Raw genomic sequence first — 18,634 nt, 5'->3', positions numbered from 1 at the left:
CTAAGCCATAAATGTACACAGGTGACTTTCCTCTGGGTCAGCACCGTTGAGTCGCTATCTGCTCAGGACAGCAGCAGCTGGGTTAGAAGAGGGGTTACTTTATTTATGGGGACATGAATAATTTACTCTGTCAGGTTCTGCCAGGGTTCACTCAGAAAATACAGACATAACGGTACCAAGCGCTCAATCTTTGAAAATCTTTGATAAATCCAGGATTTGCTGAATAATAGGCTCATTGTCTACAGTGTTTCTCAATTAAACTACTTTTTTTTCTATTGTGGTGCCTTACACAACCAGTGGCACGAGGTGATAAATGGCCTGCAGTTTACCAGACATTTGATATTTTGTTTGTTAGTTAAGCACATTTTGTCCGAATAACACACTGTTAGAAGAGCAATTTATATAGAGGTGTTAAAGATTTTACATAGAAGTGATGTGTTGTATTTATCTAAGGAACATTTTTGTCCGAGGAGGAGGCTGCAAGCTTAATGTGATTTATGCAACAGACCAGATTTATATGGCTTGATGTACATTAGCGATGCTGCTGCAGTCTGTCACCTTCTGCTACATCTGAATGATGGACTGCAGTCCCTCCCTCTGCTGTTGCCAAGAACCGCTGTACTGTAAACGTTTGGCTCTGTTTGCTAGACGCACCTAAAAGCTGTCATTTCATATCCTCTGTGCGTGAAAAGACCTTTTTTGGCAACACGACCCCTTTGTCTTTGGTATCTGGGTAGCTGTAGCTGGGGCAGTGTGTGACTGTGTGTGTGTGTGTGTGTTTTGTTGCTGAGAGAATATGTTCAACTTTGTCTATTGTGTGTCCTCTCTATTGTAAACAGGACATGGAAATCAGAGAGATAAGCCAGCGCTGTGAAAAGAGATCCCAAGTGGACATGAAGTCCTTTTCATCCAGGGAGTCCCAGAAAGCATACTGAGCTGCTGCATGATACAGAAACACACAATCCAAGTGGTAAAACACAAACAGTGTGTGCATATTTGTTTATAATGCTTGTACAGTTAGGTGCCGTTATACTACTCAATTCAATCTATATATTGTGTGTATATATATATATATATATATATATATATATATATATATATATATATAATATAATATATATATATAATATATATATATAATATATACATATATATATATATATATATATATATATATATATATATATGTATATGTAAAACCCTTTAAAAAGCAGCCATGCAGAGATTGTCTTTGGGAGCCATAAACAGGGCTAGGACATTCGTGGTGGTGAAAGGGGTGTAGTGATATGGACTCCAATGACAGCAGAGAGACAGCTAGGATTATCATTGGTTGACAGGAAAGCCCACAAAGAAATCCCCATTTTGATGACAAAATCAAAATGATTGTTTCCTGCTTGAACTTGTGCTAAATGCGTCATCAGTCTTTAATCAATCGACAGAAAATGAATCAACAACAATTCCGATAACTGTTCAATTAATTTATCAAGAAACAAAACTAATAGTCTACAGCAGTGTTTCTCAACGGGGGTGGTACAGCCCCCCCAGGGGGCGTTCAGAGGACGACGGGGGGTGCTGGGAGCAATATTTTGAAAAGGGGGGCCTTGAGGTGCCCTTGGGGGGCATTTTGTTTTAAGGTGAGTTAACACCAACGATTCACAACAAAACGAGTTTACAATTTAAACTACTTGCAAAAAACAGTGGTCTGCAACATTAAACCTGCCAGTTTACGCCCCTGCGACTGGACGAGACGGTGTTATCTTCTTCTCTTTAGTGTTTCTGTCAGCTCGGTGCTGCCTTCACAGGGAACGGGACGTCGGAGCATCACCTTAAATGAACTCCGTACTGCAGCATTACAAATCGGTCTTGTCATGAAATTTAAAGTCTTCAGTAAACATTCAACAAAAGTTAGGGCCTAATCATCAATCAATCATAATATTCAGGGCAATTAGCCTACATCTCATTTGATGGGGGGGGGGGGTAAGGGACCTGGATAATGGATAGGGGGCGCTGGCCCAAAAAACTGGTCTACAGCCTAAGCTGTAGCAGCTTTGTGATGATACGTTAAAAAAAATCTTATGGCGCTTACCCACTGCTAGTACCAACTCTACTCTACTCGGCTCGGCTGGACTCGACTCGGCCGCAAGACAAATTTTGTTTCAAAAGAAGCTGGAGGCAGCAAAAAAACACCACTGGCTAAACTATTTAAAAATGGCGGGTTTGTTCAGGACACCCCCGTCTGTCATTAGCAGTGATGACGCAGTGATTAGTGACGATTCTCTCTGACCAATCAGTAGTCTGCAGGTTTTTCACGTCACCTTTTGGTATCGCCTCAGTTTGCTTGGAACCTCAGCGGACGTGATACTAAAAAAAGGACCTGTTAGCAGGTACCAGGGACTTTTTTCATAATGGAAAACCAAAAAGTGAGTAGAGGCGAGTCGAGCAGGTACCATGTAATGGAAAAACGCTATTAGTGCCAATAAAATCCTGTCATGGCTGCCCCCTCACCACTGTTTGGACAAGTAGAGATCAAGGTGGTCAAAAGGGATCAAAAACAAAAAGGCGTGACAGCGACATCCCACTGAGCCTTACGCAAAACGTCTCTCTGCTAACGAGCATTCCCATGGTAATGATGATGGAGCAGGACTGGCCAAATTCCTTGTGAACGCACCTCTTTGCCCCTACGGTGTCAGTGAAAGACCTCTGCTCTGCGGGGTGTTCACTGACCCTTAGGAAATTGAACTGGAAGTTAGCAACAGGGGATTATTATAGCAGCCGGTGGCGCCTTGACCTTCAGCATTACACATTTGTGATTGAGAGCGGATTTATTTGTTTTGGACTCGGTGGCCCCCTGGTTGCTCGTTGACAGTTACCTCCGGTTTGAAATTCTTTTTCAGTTTTGCAGAATGACTTTTTAATAGAACAAGAAAAGAAAAAAAGTCCAGCAGGCAGTCAGAGGTCTCTGCATCACTGTTTGCTTATTATGAAACAAAAGACAGGTGACAAATTAAAGTAAAAGACTACATAAGGTGTATTTGGCATAGTTATCCAAGTCTCTACACCTCTACTGGAGGAATGAACATCATTCAAGATATTCCCTCATTTGGTGCTTTTGGACCCGTCAGTCCAAGATCTCACGTAGGTGTTCCATTGGATCAAGATCTGGTGACTGTGAAAGCCATAGCATATAATTCACACAGTTTCTCACCATTTGCTGAACAATTTGTTATATAAGCAAAAATTGCAAAAATGTATTGGTTTCAACTTAAATGTGATTATTATTATTAATGTGATTATTATTAGTATTATGATAGTAAACTATATATCCTTGGGTTTTGGACTGTTGGTGGGACACAAAACACCACCATTGGAATTTGTTGAGACTTTATAGATCACATGATTGATTCTTCAAGAAACAATCAGTAGATTAGTCAATAATGAAAATAATGGTTAGTTGCAGTCCTAACTGACACACAGACACGAGACCCAGGTCAATAGAAAGGGACCCTACACAGACACAATTAGTATGAATATTATTTTTCATCTGTGCTTCATCATGTGCTTAAGCTGCTGCTGAACTGTTTGAGTGTGTGTGCTGGGAGGGGGGAGAGAGAGAGTGAGTGGGTTGATGGCGCCCCTGTTTTTGCTAAACTGCCTGTTTTTAATTACTATGGACACCATATCATTTATAGTCCTGTGAAATTTATATTTAAAATTGTTAATTGTTTTTTTTTAATTTGTCATACCTGCCCAGGGACTACAGGTGGAAATTAGCAATTGTTGCTATAACCTGGCCCAAGACATATTCTCTTGTTTTAACATGTTTATTTGTGCATTGTCCCTGTTTCAAATAAATCAATTTCCAATTCCAATCTGGCCCAACTCGGGTCCTGGGTGAGTGGGGTTTCAGTTACTAGGACTCAAGTGGACCCACCAGAACCTCTACCTCAGATTGGTCATGTGATTCCTTGAGAGACCACTGCTGTAATAGACCATATACATTCATGTTAACTTTAGTCTCGCATTGCCAGATCTTCCTCCAAAGCGCTGCGGAGGAGGGTCTGGCTAGTCCACACAGCATTCCGGGATGGGAGAAAAACGTACTCTGGTTTATTGCCATTTTTTTTAAACCAATCACAATCGTTGTGGGCGGTGCTAAGCGCTGGGCAGAGCCACGGTGCCGCTGCAAAATAGCCTTGGGAAGGAACTTGTTTTGGTGGAACGTTCAAAAGTTGTTTTAGTCGTGCAACAGAAAACACTATCTGATTGAACAGATAGTCTGGCTAGCTGTCTGGATTTACTCTGCAGAGATCTGAGGAGCAGTTAACCATAGTCCTCATAAATCCACCGGAGTTTAGAATTCCAACACAAAGAAAGCGGAAGGTAACGGACATCCGGCCAAAAAGAGGGACATCTGGCGGAATTTCCGGCGGCACCGGAGCAATCCCGGAAGTGGAAGGTCGTGGATATAGACTGTTAACTTTAACCTGTTGATCTGGGCAGTGTTACCTGTCAAAGACTGGCTGATAGGGAATGCCTCGGGGTCGACAACAGGTGGACCTTAAGGTGAAGCCCCACAATCTGTCTGTGTTGATTCATGGCAGCAAGTGGATGTGAGGAATGTGGACACGCAGACTGCTCTTCTCTGCCTCAATGATCTCTGTATAGTGTTACTGACAGGTGTGTTTCCTCTGTAAATCATCTGAGACAAAGGATGTCAGTTACAGCGTTGTTGTTGGTTGAAATATAATGAAATTAATGTGAAACCCCACAAACCAATCACTGTCACAGAGCTGATTTCTTTAGATAGGCAGGATTAATGTACCTGGAGCTTAAGCACATTAGCACAGTGGTCAAATGTGACAACTGACAGGACAACTGCAGGCTGTCTTTAAGTGCGTGTTTAGTTTGACATTCCATGACAAGACACTCATTCGCTTTTTTGGTGAGAGTTATATTTTGTTTGTTTCATTCATACAAAAACTGAAGCATAAAATCAACAATTTTTGTTTTTTACGGGAGCTCTCTCGACTATTTTTAACTGTTTCCCCCTTTATACTAAGCTAGCTAACTGTCTCCTGGCTGTAGCTTCATATTTAAAGAAATAGTTGGACATTTTGGAAATATAAATAAGCTTATTCGCTTTCTTTGCCGAGAGTTGGATGACAAGATTGATACCACTTTGTACATCAAATATGAAGCTAGAGCTAGCAGACGGTTAGCTTAGCTTATCATGAAGCCTGTAAGACTGAGCTAGCTTTACTCTTTCTTTTGCCTAGCAGCACCTTTAATACACATTTAACACGTAATATCGTAATATTTTTCTGTAGAAAAAACATTTTTCAAATCACTTTGTTGTTTTATGCAGGGCTTTGTGCCAGACTATTTCTTGGCCAGGCGCAGTGACTTTGTGGAGTCTCAAGACTTTATTTTATTAACGTGTAATTAGTGAACTTTAGGGGTGCTAAAGACCCAGGCTAGCTGTTTCACCCTGTTTCCAATATGCTAATCTAAGCTAACCGCCTCCATCTGTTGCTTCATATTTACTGTAACATTACAGACATGAGAGTGTTATGGATCTTTTCATCTAACTCTGGAAAAAAAGCAAATAAATGTATTTCTCAAAATGTTAGCTGAGATGGCTGTTAACAGAAAAAAGAGAGATAACAGCAACAAAAGGCGGCAGACAGTTTAACTCTTTTGCTCCTGAGTTTTCTCCATCTGCTATTGTAGCCACGTTTTTAGCACCACAGAAGGAGATGACTCGGTGTGAGGTCAGATGTTCTCACAGTCTTATGAATTAGACATGAGTGGCGGTGTGGTCCAGCTCTGAGAACCGGACAGCTAAGCGTGCAGGCTGATGTTGGCAACATGAGGCCATTTGTGACGTGTTCTTTATAAAATAATCATAATCTCTGGGTATCAGGTGGAAAGGGCTGCTAACTAATGTGATTACCACTAAAATGTTACTAAGTTATATAAGAGGCAGAGAGCTGATTCTATATATCACCAGAAAGTGGCCACTGATACAATGTTTGATACCAAGCATTTATTATTATTTTTATGTGAACGCATCCCAAAGAGAAAAAAAATTAATTAACAAATTAATTTTTCCTTAAGGTGATGAAGGCAATTATTGCCCCCATCCACCAGCATGCCTTTGATCTATCTCCTGTTTTTTGTCAGAAGCACCATTCATTTCTTTGTTTAGGCCATGAAGAGTATCAGATCACCGTAACCATGTCAACTGTGGCAGTGAGTGATGTGTGAGAGAGAGAGAGAGAGAGAGAGAGAGAGAGAGAGAGAGAGAGAGAGAGAGAGAGAGAGAGAGAGAGAGAGAGAGAGAGAGAGAGAGAGAGAGAGAGAGAGGGAGAGAGAGAGAGAGAGAGGAGAGAGAGAGAGAGAGAGAAAAAGAGAGGCGAGAGAGAGAGAGGAGAGAGAGAGAGAGAGAGAGAGAGAGAGAGAGAGAGAGAGAGAGAGAGAGAGAGAGAGAGAGAGAGAGAGAGAGAGAGACTTCCGATATGTGAGGTTGAAGACTTGTTGGGTTTTCCCACACTTATTTACCACTTTATTATTAACGGCTTACGTGTTAAATAAGTTATCCTCTGGTGTTTTTGAAAAATTGTTGTTTCAAAACTAAAGTAGTCATCAAAAATATTGTCCAATGACTCGCATTTTAGAGGTTTAATCTTCTAAAAGTCTTAGACTAGTAAAAGCACTAGATATGCCAAGTAGTTTGGGATCTACACAGCTGTGTGTCTCAACAGGTATGCAATAGGCCAATTTGTCAGTTTGTTTAAGTTATCAGTAATTATTTTTAACTGATTCTCAAATGTGATAATTTTCTGCTTTTCTTGGTCTTACATTAAAGTAAATCAAATGATATTATGTTTCCCAGTAGACACTACTTTATATTGCTTTATGTATTTTATATAACCAGAGAGCAAAACTCAATTTCATGTTAAGGGGTATTTGCACTAGTTTTTTCTTTTATGTGTAATTTAATAGAATTTCAGTTAGATTTGTGGTGCCAATGTTAGATTAATTGTATTATTATTTTAAGGCTGTAACTAACGATTATTTAATAATTGTTGAATAAATAAATCTTTAATTGTTTGGTCTACAAAATGTCAGAAAAAAAACTGAAAAATGCCCAACACAATTTCCTAAAGCCTACAATGATGTCATCAAATGTCTTACTTTGTCTATCGAATCCTCCAAAATCCAAAGCTATTTCATTTACTCTCATGTAAGACTAAGAAAGGCAGCAAATCCTCACAAATGAGAAGCTGGAATCGGGGAAAATGTGGCATTGTTTACTTGAAAAATAACTAGTTTTTAGGCCTTTATTGGATAGGACAGCTTAGACGTGAAAGGGGAGAGAGAGGGGGAATGGCATTCAGCGAAGGGCTGCAGGTCGGAACTGAACCCGCAGCCACTGCGTCGAGGACTGAGCCTCTGTACATGGGCGCACGCTCTACCAGGTGAGCTACCCAGAGGTCCACTTTTCCTTTTAAAAGTACTGTATTTGAGTGAATTTAAAGTCCTCCCAGCCAGGCATAAGCCAGTTTAAATATTAACTTAAGCTTTGTTATCCAGCAAAATGTGCTGTTTGTGTCTTCTTCAGTCACTTCGTTGGATTTGCTGTTACATTCTTTTCCAGGGTGACCTTGCAAAGCAATCTGACAAACTTTGCCCAATCTCAACTTTTTTTCTGGCGCACTGTGTTGTTTTGTTAATGGCGTTACGCGACAGGCTCTTCCCTATGGCAACAGGTGATAGTGATCTGAATACATCAGAGACCGCCGGCTGTTTTCCATAAAACTACAGTCTGTTCCTCTGATTAAAATCAGCAAGGCTGCCTGATAAAATTTTAGTAATGGTTGATTTTAACTGGAGTTCATCGTATAGGCCTACTGTCTCAAGAAAATTAAATGAATAGAATTAATTGGATTAACAATGAAGAGTTGGCAGCCAGAAGTAATTAAACAGACCATCAGACACATTACCTATTTATTTATTTATTTGACAAATTCACTTTTCTCATGGGGCCAAATGAATGTCCGCCTGATGCGAGAGCCGTAGAGAACCTCTACCACTACATAACACATGACAGTGTTAAATGAGACTATTTGTTCTAACCTGCAACCACTTGTTATCTTTCTTAGTGTCCCGCTACATGAGAACTGCTTAAGAATGAAAATGATACCAGACTGCGTAACAGAAGCTAAGCTGTGGGTGTAATGTCTCTGACCATTACACACCCCAGAGCCTGACTTCAAAGCCCTTCAAAAACAGAAAAAAATCGGATTTGCCATTTCCCTCATTGTGAGCCCCTTTGACTGGGAACCCCTTCTCTTTTGATCTGTCGCACCCCTTAATTTCAGATTGTCCGTGACAACACACGACGCATGACTACCTCTGTGTAATCCTGTCCCGTGTTGTTTTTGTTGCTCTCGAAGGTCCATGGCCATCACCGCTGCCCGCCCTCTCCCTCTGGGAGGTAACCTTCAAAGGCCCGGCTCAGCACGATGGGCGACCAGCTGAGTGACGGAGATGGACGGAATCAAAGGACGTGCTCCCTTCATTGTGGCCAGATGAAGGGACGCCTACCTTCTTCCAGCAGTGAGGGGACGTACGTTGCAGCATTTTGATGTTCTTCAGAGCGTATTGACGCACCTAAAAAAAGAAAATAATAATTTAGAAATCATTTTGAAAAAGTGGAAATACTGATCAGATATATTCAGGGTGTGCACTCTCTCAGCATAGAGCCCATATGCCGACTGATTATCCCTGTAATGCTTGTTATGAGTTGTCCATCCTCAACCAATGAGCCAAAGAGCTGCAGCAGCGAGTGCAGCAGCGGCACCACTTCCTCCATCACCACCTCTGACCCATCCTCTATGTCTGGACAAACTCACGCCACCCTACCTTCCCTCGGTGATGCCCCCGACACCTCTAAGCATGAAGCTCCCCCACCTCCCCCCCTGCCGCCCCCACCACCGGGGGCACCCCCGCCCCTCCCACCTCCAGAGACTACGTCCACCAGCCACAACGCCAGGAAGAAGCGCCGCGTCCGCAGCTTCTTCTGGAAGCCGATACCGGAGGAGAAGGTGCGCGGGAAGCCCAACATCTGGACGCAGGTGGTGCGGCAGCAGCAGTACCAGATCGATGTTCGCTCCGTGGAGGAGCTGTTCGGGCAGCAGGAGGAGGCAGTGACAGGCGTACGCGGGGCGCCACCGGCCGCCGGAACCTCAACTCGTGTCTCCAGGTCTCGCTCCTTCAAGGAGAGCAGCAAGGATGAGGTGAGCGGTTGACACTTGCAACACTGGAAAAAAAAGTTTCTTTTAACAAAGAAGACAGGTGATGGTGGAGTTTAGAGTGCTGACACAGTGATTATATATAAATCCTCTTAAAGTTAAAGTGGCCCATGTCTGGGAACTAATTCCCTGGATTTAATTTGGACCAAAGAGAGTATTATGGGATTCAAAGGTGCCCTAATTTGTGTTGTGTGCTGATTTTTATCCCCCCAACTTTTTACGTGCTCAAACCGAGGAACGTGTTTTACAGATTTAGGGCTTATTTCGAAAAGTAAATAAGAAATTCAAAAAAGGTTTTGCTCACCATTAAGTCTTAATGACTCTTAAAAGTTCGGTAAAGTGAGAATAAACCAGAAATCTTGCACGCTATCGGTCACAGTCAAGATTCAGGCCTGAATCTTACCTTATAAAGTTCTGCCAACTGAAAAGATCTAAGATTTTTAAATGAAAAATATTATTGTTGATTGTTGTGACTATATTCTTGTTTTATTCTCTGATGCTGTCATTACAAATCTCAGATTCAGAAAATACACAAGCTTAGAAATACGGAGTCCTGATACCAAACTTCTACATCCACTGCCATTGTTTTTTGAAACCTGTGCAAGACGTGCTGGTTACGTCAGGTCCTGAACACACCACTGACCAGATCAGAAAGTCCCAGATTCATAACCATACAATGCTAGAGTGCATAATTCTACCCCGCTCCCACTGTATTAGGATATCCCTGTAGGGACGAGTTAGGTTACAGTGCTCAGTTACAGCTTTTCTTTGAGTGTAGGAAATGAGTTGTGTTCATAAACAGAACAAAAGCACGCTTGCGTCATTATGGACTCCTGTAAATTAACATGTGAACTGTAAAGCAAAACCTGCGTGAGGCGTAGGGAGACTCATGTTCCAGAATAACTCACCTCTGCGTCCCCACGATAAGCTGACTGCAGTTGGTCAAACCTCAAAGTGACTTAAAGTTACTAAACACTCATTTGGGAGTTTGAGAGAATGCCACCATTTGTGCACACAGAAGCATGTTGTATCTCTAGTTGCTAATGGTTGTGTATTACATATTTATGAAATATATTGTCCCAAACCGTACGTTATTATCGTGGTCACAAGGGCACACTATATAATTATATTAGGGCTGCAAACAGCTTTCACTTTCAATTAATCAATTATTCATTAATTGTGTAGTCTATAAAATGTGACAAATGCTGATCACAAGTTCTCACTGCCCGAGATGATGTCCTCAAAGACCAACAGTCCGAAACCCAAAGTTATTCCATTTCTAATGATATCAAACAGAAAAGCAGCAAATCTTCACACCGGAGAAGCTGGAATCAGTTGATTATCGATATTGTTTTGCCGATCAATGTTCTGTCGATCAGCTAATTATTTTAGCACTATATTACATACATTATATCTTTGGGTATGTAGAAGTTGATTACATTTAAATTTAATTGCTTTACTTGGCTTTCCCCCACCTCACCTGTACTCACCGTCTTTCATTCAAACCACAGACGTTTCTAATTGCTATTTAAAAGCTCTAATTAGGTCTTGTGAGGGAGCCTTTTTAAAAATGTACATACTGTACAGTCACCTGTTAAAGGAAGGCAGTACGAGCCATCGTTAATGAAGGAGACGTGAGCCAAGTGTGGCCCGGTGGAATTTCAGTGTCCCATAGGGCGACTATAGGTGGTGGTGGGGGCCTGTTCTATAGGTAACACAAGCAACAACAACCAGGAGTTGTTAGAAGAAGGGGGGGGTGTGGGTACATAACCCAAACAACAGCACATTCATGTATCACTGCTTTTATCTGTTTTCAGATCAGCATCCTTGACTCCAAGAGAGGGATGAATGTGGGCATTTTCCTGAAGCAGTTCAAGAAGTAAGTCTTCCACCTGTTTCACTACCTGAGGGAAGAGCTGCTTCCATGATGCTCAGTGGAGTATGTGACAAATTAAAGCACAAACATGAAAGAGGAAATGTCTTAGGAAGCCTCCAAAGCCTCCAGCTTTGATGCTTCTTGTTATAGATTATCTAAGTCTCTGGAGTCTAAACTTGATATTCCCTCATTTGGTGGTGTTATGATGATGGTGGAGAGTGTGTTTTAAAGACCGCCCCGTGTGGCTTTGTGTCATTTCCTGCGTGTCAGTTGATGACCAAAGCAAACAACAGATGCATCATACAGACAGATAAAGTAGTCAAGGTACAGTTGCTGGGTTGTGCTGTTCTGAGGAGCAAATGGGATGACATGACTTTTGCTTTTATGGAGAGTTGACACATTGATAATGGGAAATAGCACTGATTGGACTGGCGGGTCCAGTCAGATCATAAACTGTGACTGTGAAAGAACATCGTCGTTCACTTGTCCTCACTTTATTACCTCCGCCAAGGAGGTAATGACTTCAGCTCAGTTTGCCTGTTTGTTTGTTTGTCCGCAGGATTACAGGAAAAACTACTGGCCCAATGTTCATGAAACTTAGTGGAAGGGTGTAGCATGGGCTAAGGAAGAACCCAATACATTTGAGAGCAGATCAGAATCACCGGGAAGATACACAGATTATTTTTCACTTTCGTTAACATTGCGAGATTGGGCATTTGTGCTGCATTCATGTGGTGTCTGAATCATCAGACAAATTAGTTCCTAGGAAAATTCCCACTGCATTAACGTTATGAGATAGGGCATACCTTGGCAGAGGTCTGCACTCTCCGAGTGCCCTTCTAGTTCATCAATGTATACTTGGTGACGGTCTGAGCACCAAAATGTCATTGTAAAAGTGAGTGCACATTATCAATTTGTCGGGATGTACCACTGTTCTGCTTCCCACTTAAAGTAATAATCTTGAAGATGTTCATTGAAATAATAGCTGTTAAATCACTCTATCTCCGAATAAGGTAACACAATGGTGATTGAGCCTATGCATTTGCAGGATTATGAACTGGGTGTCTGTGGTGACATTCCCAGTGAAAAATCACAAGCGGAGCATAGTTAGTGACGTGTTTTACATCACCCAGCAATGGTTGCTTCGCCAGAGAGGGTAGGTTGAGCTAACGCAACAGACTCGCTCTTCAACTGCCAACTGACTGACGTCACACTGTTTAGATCTCTGGGAAGTTAGATCCAAAACTAAACCTGCAATTACCGCTTTTCACCATCCGTGCTGCCAAAGATAACCTAAGCAGACATCTTTGAGATTGTAACTTTTAGTCAAGTCAGTTTTATTTATATAGCCTAATATCACAAATTTGCCTCAAGGGGCTTTCCAATCTGTACAGCATACGACACCCTCTGTTCGTAACATCTTGATTTGGGTGAGGAAAAACCTCAGGAAGAGCAACTGATGAGAGATCCCTCTCCCAGGTAGACAGACATGCAGTAGATGTCGTTTGTACAGAATAGACCAACATAGTAAAATTACAGTATGGACAATCAGGATGACAAAATTATAGATGGATTGTAAACATATGAAGAATGGATCCGGGAAGATGTTGAGCAAGTTCAGGTGTTGCACTGTCACACTGCTGGTGGGTGGCCTTGCATAGAAAACAATGGCTTCTGATATCCCACAGCTATTTATTAAGATGAGAGCTGGTGACCGTGAAGTGGTTTCTCCACTCATTTATCCATGTTTTTCCTTAATTTGTCACCTGTCTGCAGATACAGTATACTCATGATATTTCTGTTTTTGAAATGTTATTGTGTTAGATTTTGAGGCCACAACAGTGAAGAATGAGTACAAAGAATCTAGGAGGAAGGATGGTGGTGAATGTATGTACAATTTGGCAGGCTCTATCAAACTTTTTGTCGGCTTGTGGCCACACAGTGTCCTCACAAGTCCTGAGGAGAGAGAGAGATATTTATTTGGCCATTATGTGCAGGGCAGTGATCACACAGTTTTCTCTATGGCTAAAGAACACTTGGGAAAACACGATTGATCCCAATGTAATTTGAGACTCGGGAGAAAGGGAATTAGACCGAACACTTAACTGTTGTTATCCTACTTCATGTACCACATTTGACTACAGTGTGTTTTAGCTGGTTACGCAGTTGTCTCGGAGATATGAGACCCAACACTGACAAACATTCTCACTTTCATTTTGTGTTTTAGTGCCTGACTGAGGAAAAGAAAATACATGAAAATCCTTTGTAACTGAGAGAGATTAGGGTCAAAATATGTGTCAGTTATTTTAATTGGCTTTCTTAGTTCAACATTCATTGGTTGAGGAAATCTCAAGATGTGTTTGACCCGGGCTCAGCATTGTGTTACTTAAGTCGTCTGGAGCAGAGTAGACAAAGTGTGCTAGGTATCTTTTTGCATGACGGTGTATTTGCATGGCTCCCCACTGTATTTTAATGACATTTGACTGTCAGCCATACTGCACTCAGTATGAGCAGTGACCTCTTCACAGATAGGGTTTGTTTATGTGTGTGCCTTTTAAACTAATATGTATTTATCCTCTGTCCTATGTATGATCCTCCACACTCTCCTACTTGGGTTTGTAAATGCTTTGAGCCAGTTTATACAATATAAATTCATAATTTTCATCATTCAGCATTCAATACATTTAGGCGCAAATACAGCATGATGCTCTTCTATAGCAACAGAAAACCAAAAGTTAAAACAATATGCAATACAGAAATGGATTTGCAAAGTGGGAGAAGCTGCTGATTCCATAGGTTTATTTTTACCACTGTAAATTCCCATTTCCATTTAATCTTTGAACGATATCCTCAAACACTTGTCTCCTGGATCATTTACTGATACTGTAGGTTTGTGTTGTGGCCATCGGTTTAAATTGTTTTAACCTTGTTTCTGAGAAATCACTTGTCATCACTATCCATTTGCTGTGTTGAATGGCTCTAAATATACAATACTCATGAGCCTTAGCTGCTGTTGCTATGGAGAAGATACCAGAACACCACACCATACTCAATAAATACGTATGTCGTATGTACCCAGATTTCAAAATGTAATGAATAAATTCAGTAAGAAAGTTTATTTTGAGTGTAAAATCCATGTTTTCTTACTATACTATAAAAAATAAGGAAGACAGTTACAGAAAGAGAAAATAATACCAATGTAAAATATATAAAAACAATAGCTTTCTACAAAATTATATGTTTAGCTTCAGTTAACCAGCAGCACTCACACAGCGCAACTTGTAGTTGACTCCTCTTGTTACGTTTTTATAAAGGCTTCAAGTTTTTATTTCAAAAAAACAAACAGATATTTTCTGGCACTGTTGCTCAGCTTCTGAACTCTATCATTCAATCGAGATAGTTTCATGTCTATCCGAGCTCTTTTAAGGCTGTGATGGGCATGAAACTGTCTCCGTTTTATTTGGCTTGAACAATAATCTCTTATCCTCTACCTCCCTCTCTTTACAAATGCTTTATGTCAGTTTTCACAACACCATTTCAAAGAGCAGATTTAATCATGCAGCAATCCATACATAAACTAAGCTAAAACACACACATGAGCCTCTTAGACTCACCTAAAGGATTATTAGGAACACCATACTAATACCATGTTTGACCCCCTTTCGCCTTCAGAACTGCCTTAATTCTTTGTGGCATTGATTCAACAAGGTGTTGGATGCATTCTTTAGAAATGTTGGCCCATATTGATAGGATAGCATCCCCCACACCATTACACCATTACACCACCACCACCACCAGCAGCCTGCCCAGTGGTAACAAGGCATGACGGATCCATGTTCTCATTCTGTTTACGCCAAATTCTGACTCTACCATCTGAATGTCTCAACAGAAATCGAGACTCATCAGACCAGGCAACATTTTTCCAGTCTTCAACTGTCCAATTTTTGTGAGCTCGTGCAAATTGTAGCCTCATTTTCCTATTTTTAGTGGAGATGAGTGGTACCCGGTGGGTTCTTCTGCTGGTGTAGCCCATCCGCCTCAAGGTTGTGCATGTTGTGGCTTCACAAATGCTTTACTGCATACCTCGGTTGTAACGAGTGGTTATTTGAGTCAAAGTTGATCTTCTATCAGCTTGAATCAGTCGGCCCATTCTCCTCTGACCTCTAGCATCAACAAGGCATTTTCGCCCACAGGACTGCAGCATACTGGATGCTTTTCCTTTTTCAGACCATTCTTTGTAAACCCTAGAAATGGTTGTGCGTGAAAATCCCAGTAACTGAGCAGATTAATGAAATACTCAGACCAGCCTATCTGGCATCAACAACCCTGCCATGCTCAAAGTTGCTTATATCACCTTTCTTTCCCATTCTGACATTCAGTTTGGAGTTCAGGAGATTGTCTTGACCAGGACCACACCCCTAAATGCATTGAAGCAGCTGCCATGTGATTGGTTGATTAGATAATTGCATTAACAAAAAATGTAACAGGTGTTCCTTATAATCCTTTAGGTGAGTGTATGTAGTAACAAACAAGTTTTCATTCTGTTCCAGTTTACAACTCTAACTGTGGCCTTAAAAGTTAAATAAACATGTATTTGATTATATTGGAGTATTAAAAGCCTCATAAGGGGATACTTATTACAGAACTACTGTGCCGGGTTACATCATATTGTAAGGTGTCAGCTTACTGGATATTGTTCATGAAGGCTTTATAATAGTCTGCTTTTATAGCAGTGATGTAATTGTGTGGCAGTACTACAGACTTGGGTGTAAGAAGACATGATCAAGAATATGTGTTAAACTGGGAATGTCATGTGAAGAAATAAGCAATGAAATACAGTTGAATATTGTCACTGTCAGTATTTTTGGGTTTGTTTTTCCTGACAGGGATGTCTGACTCTGTGGGTAACTGTTGGATTCAGTGCCTTTTTAAAATAAGGAGGGGGGGCTTTATAATAGAGCACCTGTGCTATTTATCATTAAGTTATATTGAAATGAATGGTTTGTGTTTCAGGTCCAACCGCTCCATTGTTGAAGACATACGACAAGGAGAAGGAAAGCCTTATGGAGCAGAGCTGCTCAGAGACCTGCTGAAGCTCCTGCCTGACGCAGAGGAGGTCTGTGTTTATTTATGTCTATGTGGCTTTTAGTTTTTGAATCAAAGACTAAAACTGATAATAAAAGACAGTGAATGTAGATAGAAAACAATAGAGCCTGCTGAGCTTCCTCTCTCTATTCCCTCCCCCCCAACAGATCAAGAAACTTCAGGCGTTTAAAGGAGACCCAGACAAGCTGACACTGGTTGATTCCTTTATGTTCTTCTTGATCCAGGTGCCTCGGTAAGTTCATTTCAATGGTGTGTACATAGTGTAGTTTCAGTCAAAGGGAAATGTGAAGTCACTCATTTGACAGTCAGTGAAAGAAGAAAGGGTTTGTCCTGTATCATTTTGTGAGGATGGATTCGCATTTAGTGGGGACTTTCCAGTGAACCGCTCTCCTCATTCACATGTGTTCCTATAAAAGTGTTGTTTGTATCTATTCATTATTCTGGGACAAATGCACATTAACTGACCATTTAAACTGTAATGCACCAGCGTTAGCAAAGATTGGGTAATTGACATCTGCATTCTCTTCCCAAAGTTTTAAAATTACCCTACCTGCAAAGATTTGAGTCTCACATATTATTTATAGTTAATTCAGCTAAACGTTTTCACATTTATGAAATTTGTTTTGGTCTTTTTACCAGACTTTCTTTTCTGCAACAACACTGGGTGATTACACATTGAAGTAGGATTAGTGTAATGGAGATGATGCGATCACTATTGGGGGTATGATGGAGAAGTAATGCAATGACTGTATAAAACAAAATACTACGCTACTATTAAATGAAGTAACTTTACTGACTCATGACTATCTGGAGGTGCATAAGGCATGGATACCCGACCCGAGCCCGACGGCACCCGACGGTATCCGGCGGGCCGGCCCGGGTGCAGACAGATATTTAGAAATGGTGTTCGGGTTCGGGTCGGGCTCGGTCAGCGCGATAAGGCATTTGTTGTAAAATGGTGCTGTGGGTCCTTTAAGAGAGCTCAGTGTGTGTGTGTGTGGTAAGTGGGCAGAAGAGAGATAGAGAAAGAGGAAGCAGACGTGTTGTATGCAACCGGAGCAGAGTTGATGGAATAAGTTTAAGTTTTGTACACAGTGTGCGGTGTCCGAAATAAACCCCAGACTGAAAGCCAAGTTCATTCATTTGCTCACCAGAAACGGGATTTTAACCCCGACATTATTCATTTTATAACGTCAGCCCTGGAGGTAACGAGTCTCCCCTGGTAACCCTATCCATCAACTCCCACTGCCACTCAGCTAAAATAAAGTTATTTACCACCAACAATCCCTCCTGTTTCCCCATCCACCATCCTGAAACATTTGAAAAATAATGTTTAAGCTTCTCTGCAGAACCTCAACAAGTCCTTGAAAAGAGGTCTGTCAACTCCCATTTCCATCTCATCACAACCCACAGAAAGAGATTCCCCTCAGGTCACAGATTTAACCGCTCTCTGCTCTGTCTCCCGACAGGTTCGAGGTTCGGATCGAGGCCATAGTCCTCCGCGAAGAGTTCTTTCCTTTCTGTGCTCTAATGAGCCGCGAGATCGATGTCGTCCGCGTCGCCACTAAAGGTAATCACACACGGGCTCTGCTGCCTACATACACACACACACACACACACACACACACACACACACACACACACAGTTGTACATACTCAGACAGGTGACCCAGATATTTGAGCAGTCAGGGGTGCTGCACAAGAAGTAGAAATGTGTCACCTGAGATACGTTGATGTGGGGGCATAGTGGAAAGACAAGGCTGTGTCATCATATACTGTTGATTTTCTAAATCTATAAATAATAAATTATTTGAATTAGGAAATTTACCATATATTTTGCAAAAGTTGATAGTCAGCCTTTATCAGTCTTGCTATGGAATGACAGCAACAGAAAGTTGTGCCGTTTTTAATGGTTTCCTGTCAAATTCACATTAAACATGACCGTGACAAGACTAAGACAGTCTACAGTAATGCTAGCGGCTCTGTGAGGCTGTACTTGGGGACTGTGGTGCTTTGGCTAATTGCTAACATTTGCATGGCAACATGGCAGATAATATATGCAGATAATGTTTACTGTGTTAGCATGCTAACAAAATTAGCAGTAAACACAAAGTACAGTTAAGGCTGGTAGGAGTGACATTCATTTAGCAGGTATTTCATTAAGGAGAGACTTCATTTAGAGTAAACAATATTTTTTGCATGGAGTTTTGAGAAGAGTCTTTGGTGCTTAGACCATCCTGTCCTAGTATATTTAGGGGGATAGTGATGCTGTCACAACTTACACAGTTGATAAATGGGCCTACCAGAGTAACAAATTCTACAAGAACACAAATAG

The 18,634-nt window shown here is 41.3% G+C and overlaps 1 protein-coding gene across 1 annotated transcript in view; it reads left to right on the top strand.

Moving 5' to 3' along the window:
- Positions 1–18,634, top strand: part of fhdc1 (FH2 domain containing 1) — a 44,317-nt gene that overhangs the window by 10,228 nt on the left and 15,455 nt on the right. Inside the window, exons 2-6 of the mRNA XM_031302345.2 lie at positions 8,460–9,302; positions 11,135–11,196; positions 16,207–16,309; positions 16,446–16,531; positions 17,769–17,869. Coding sequence (XP_031158205.1) covers positions 8,796–9,302; positions 11,135–11,196; positions 16,207–16,309; positions 16,446–16,531; positions 17,769–17,869 — 859 coding nt within the window. The 5' untranslated portion in view covers positions 8,460–8,795. The remainder of the gene's footprint in view (positions 1–8,459; positions 9,303–11,134; positions 11,197–16,206; positions 16,310–16,445; positions 16,532–17,768; positions 17,870–18,634) is intronic.

Source organism: Sander lucioperca, chromosome 4 (genome assembly GCF_008315115.2).
Source record: "Sander lucioperca isolate FBNREF2018 chromosome 4, SLUC_FBN_1.2, whole genome shotgun sequence".
Classification (NCBI taxonomy): domain Eukaryota; kingdom Metazoa; phylum Chordata; class Actinopteri; order Perciformes; family Percidae; genus Sander; species Sander lucioperca.
The sequence above is the reverse complement of the archived record's forward strand: the minus strand, read 5'-3'. Positions and strand labels throughout refer to the sequence as shown.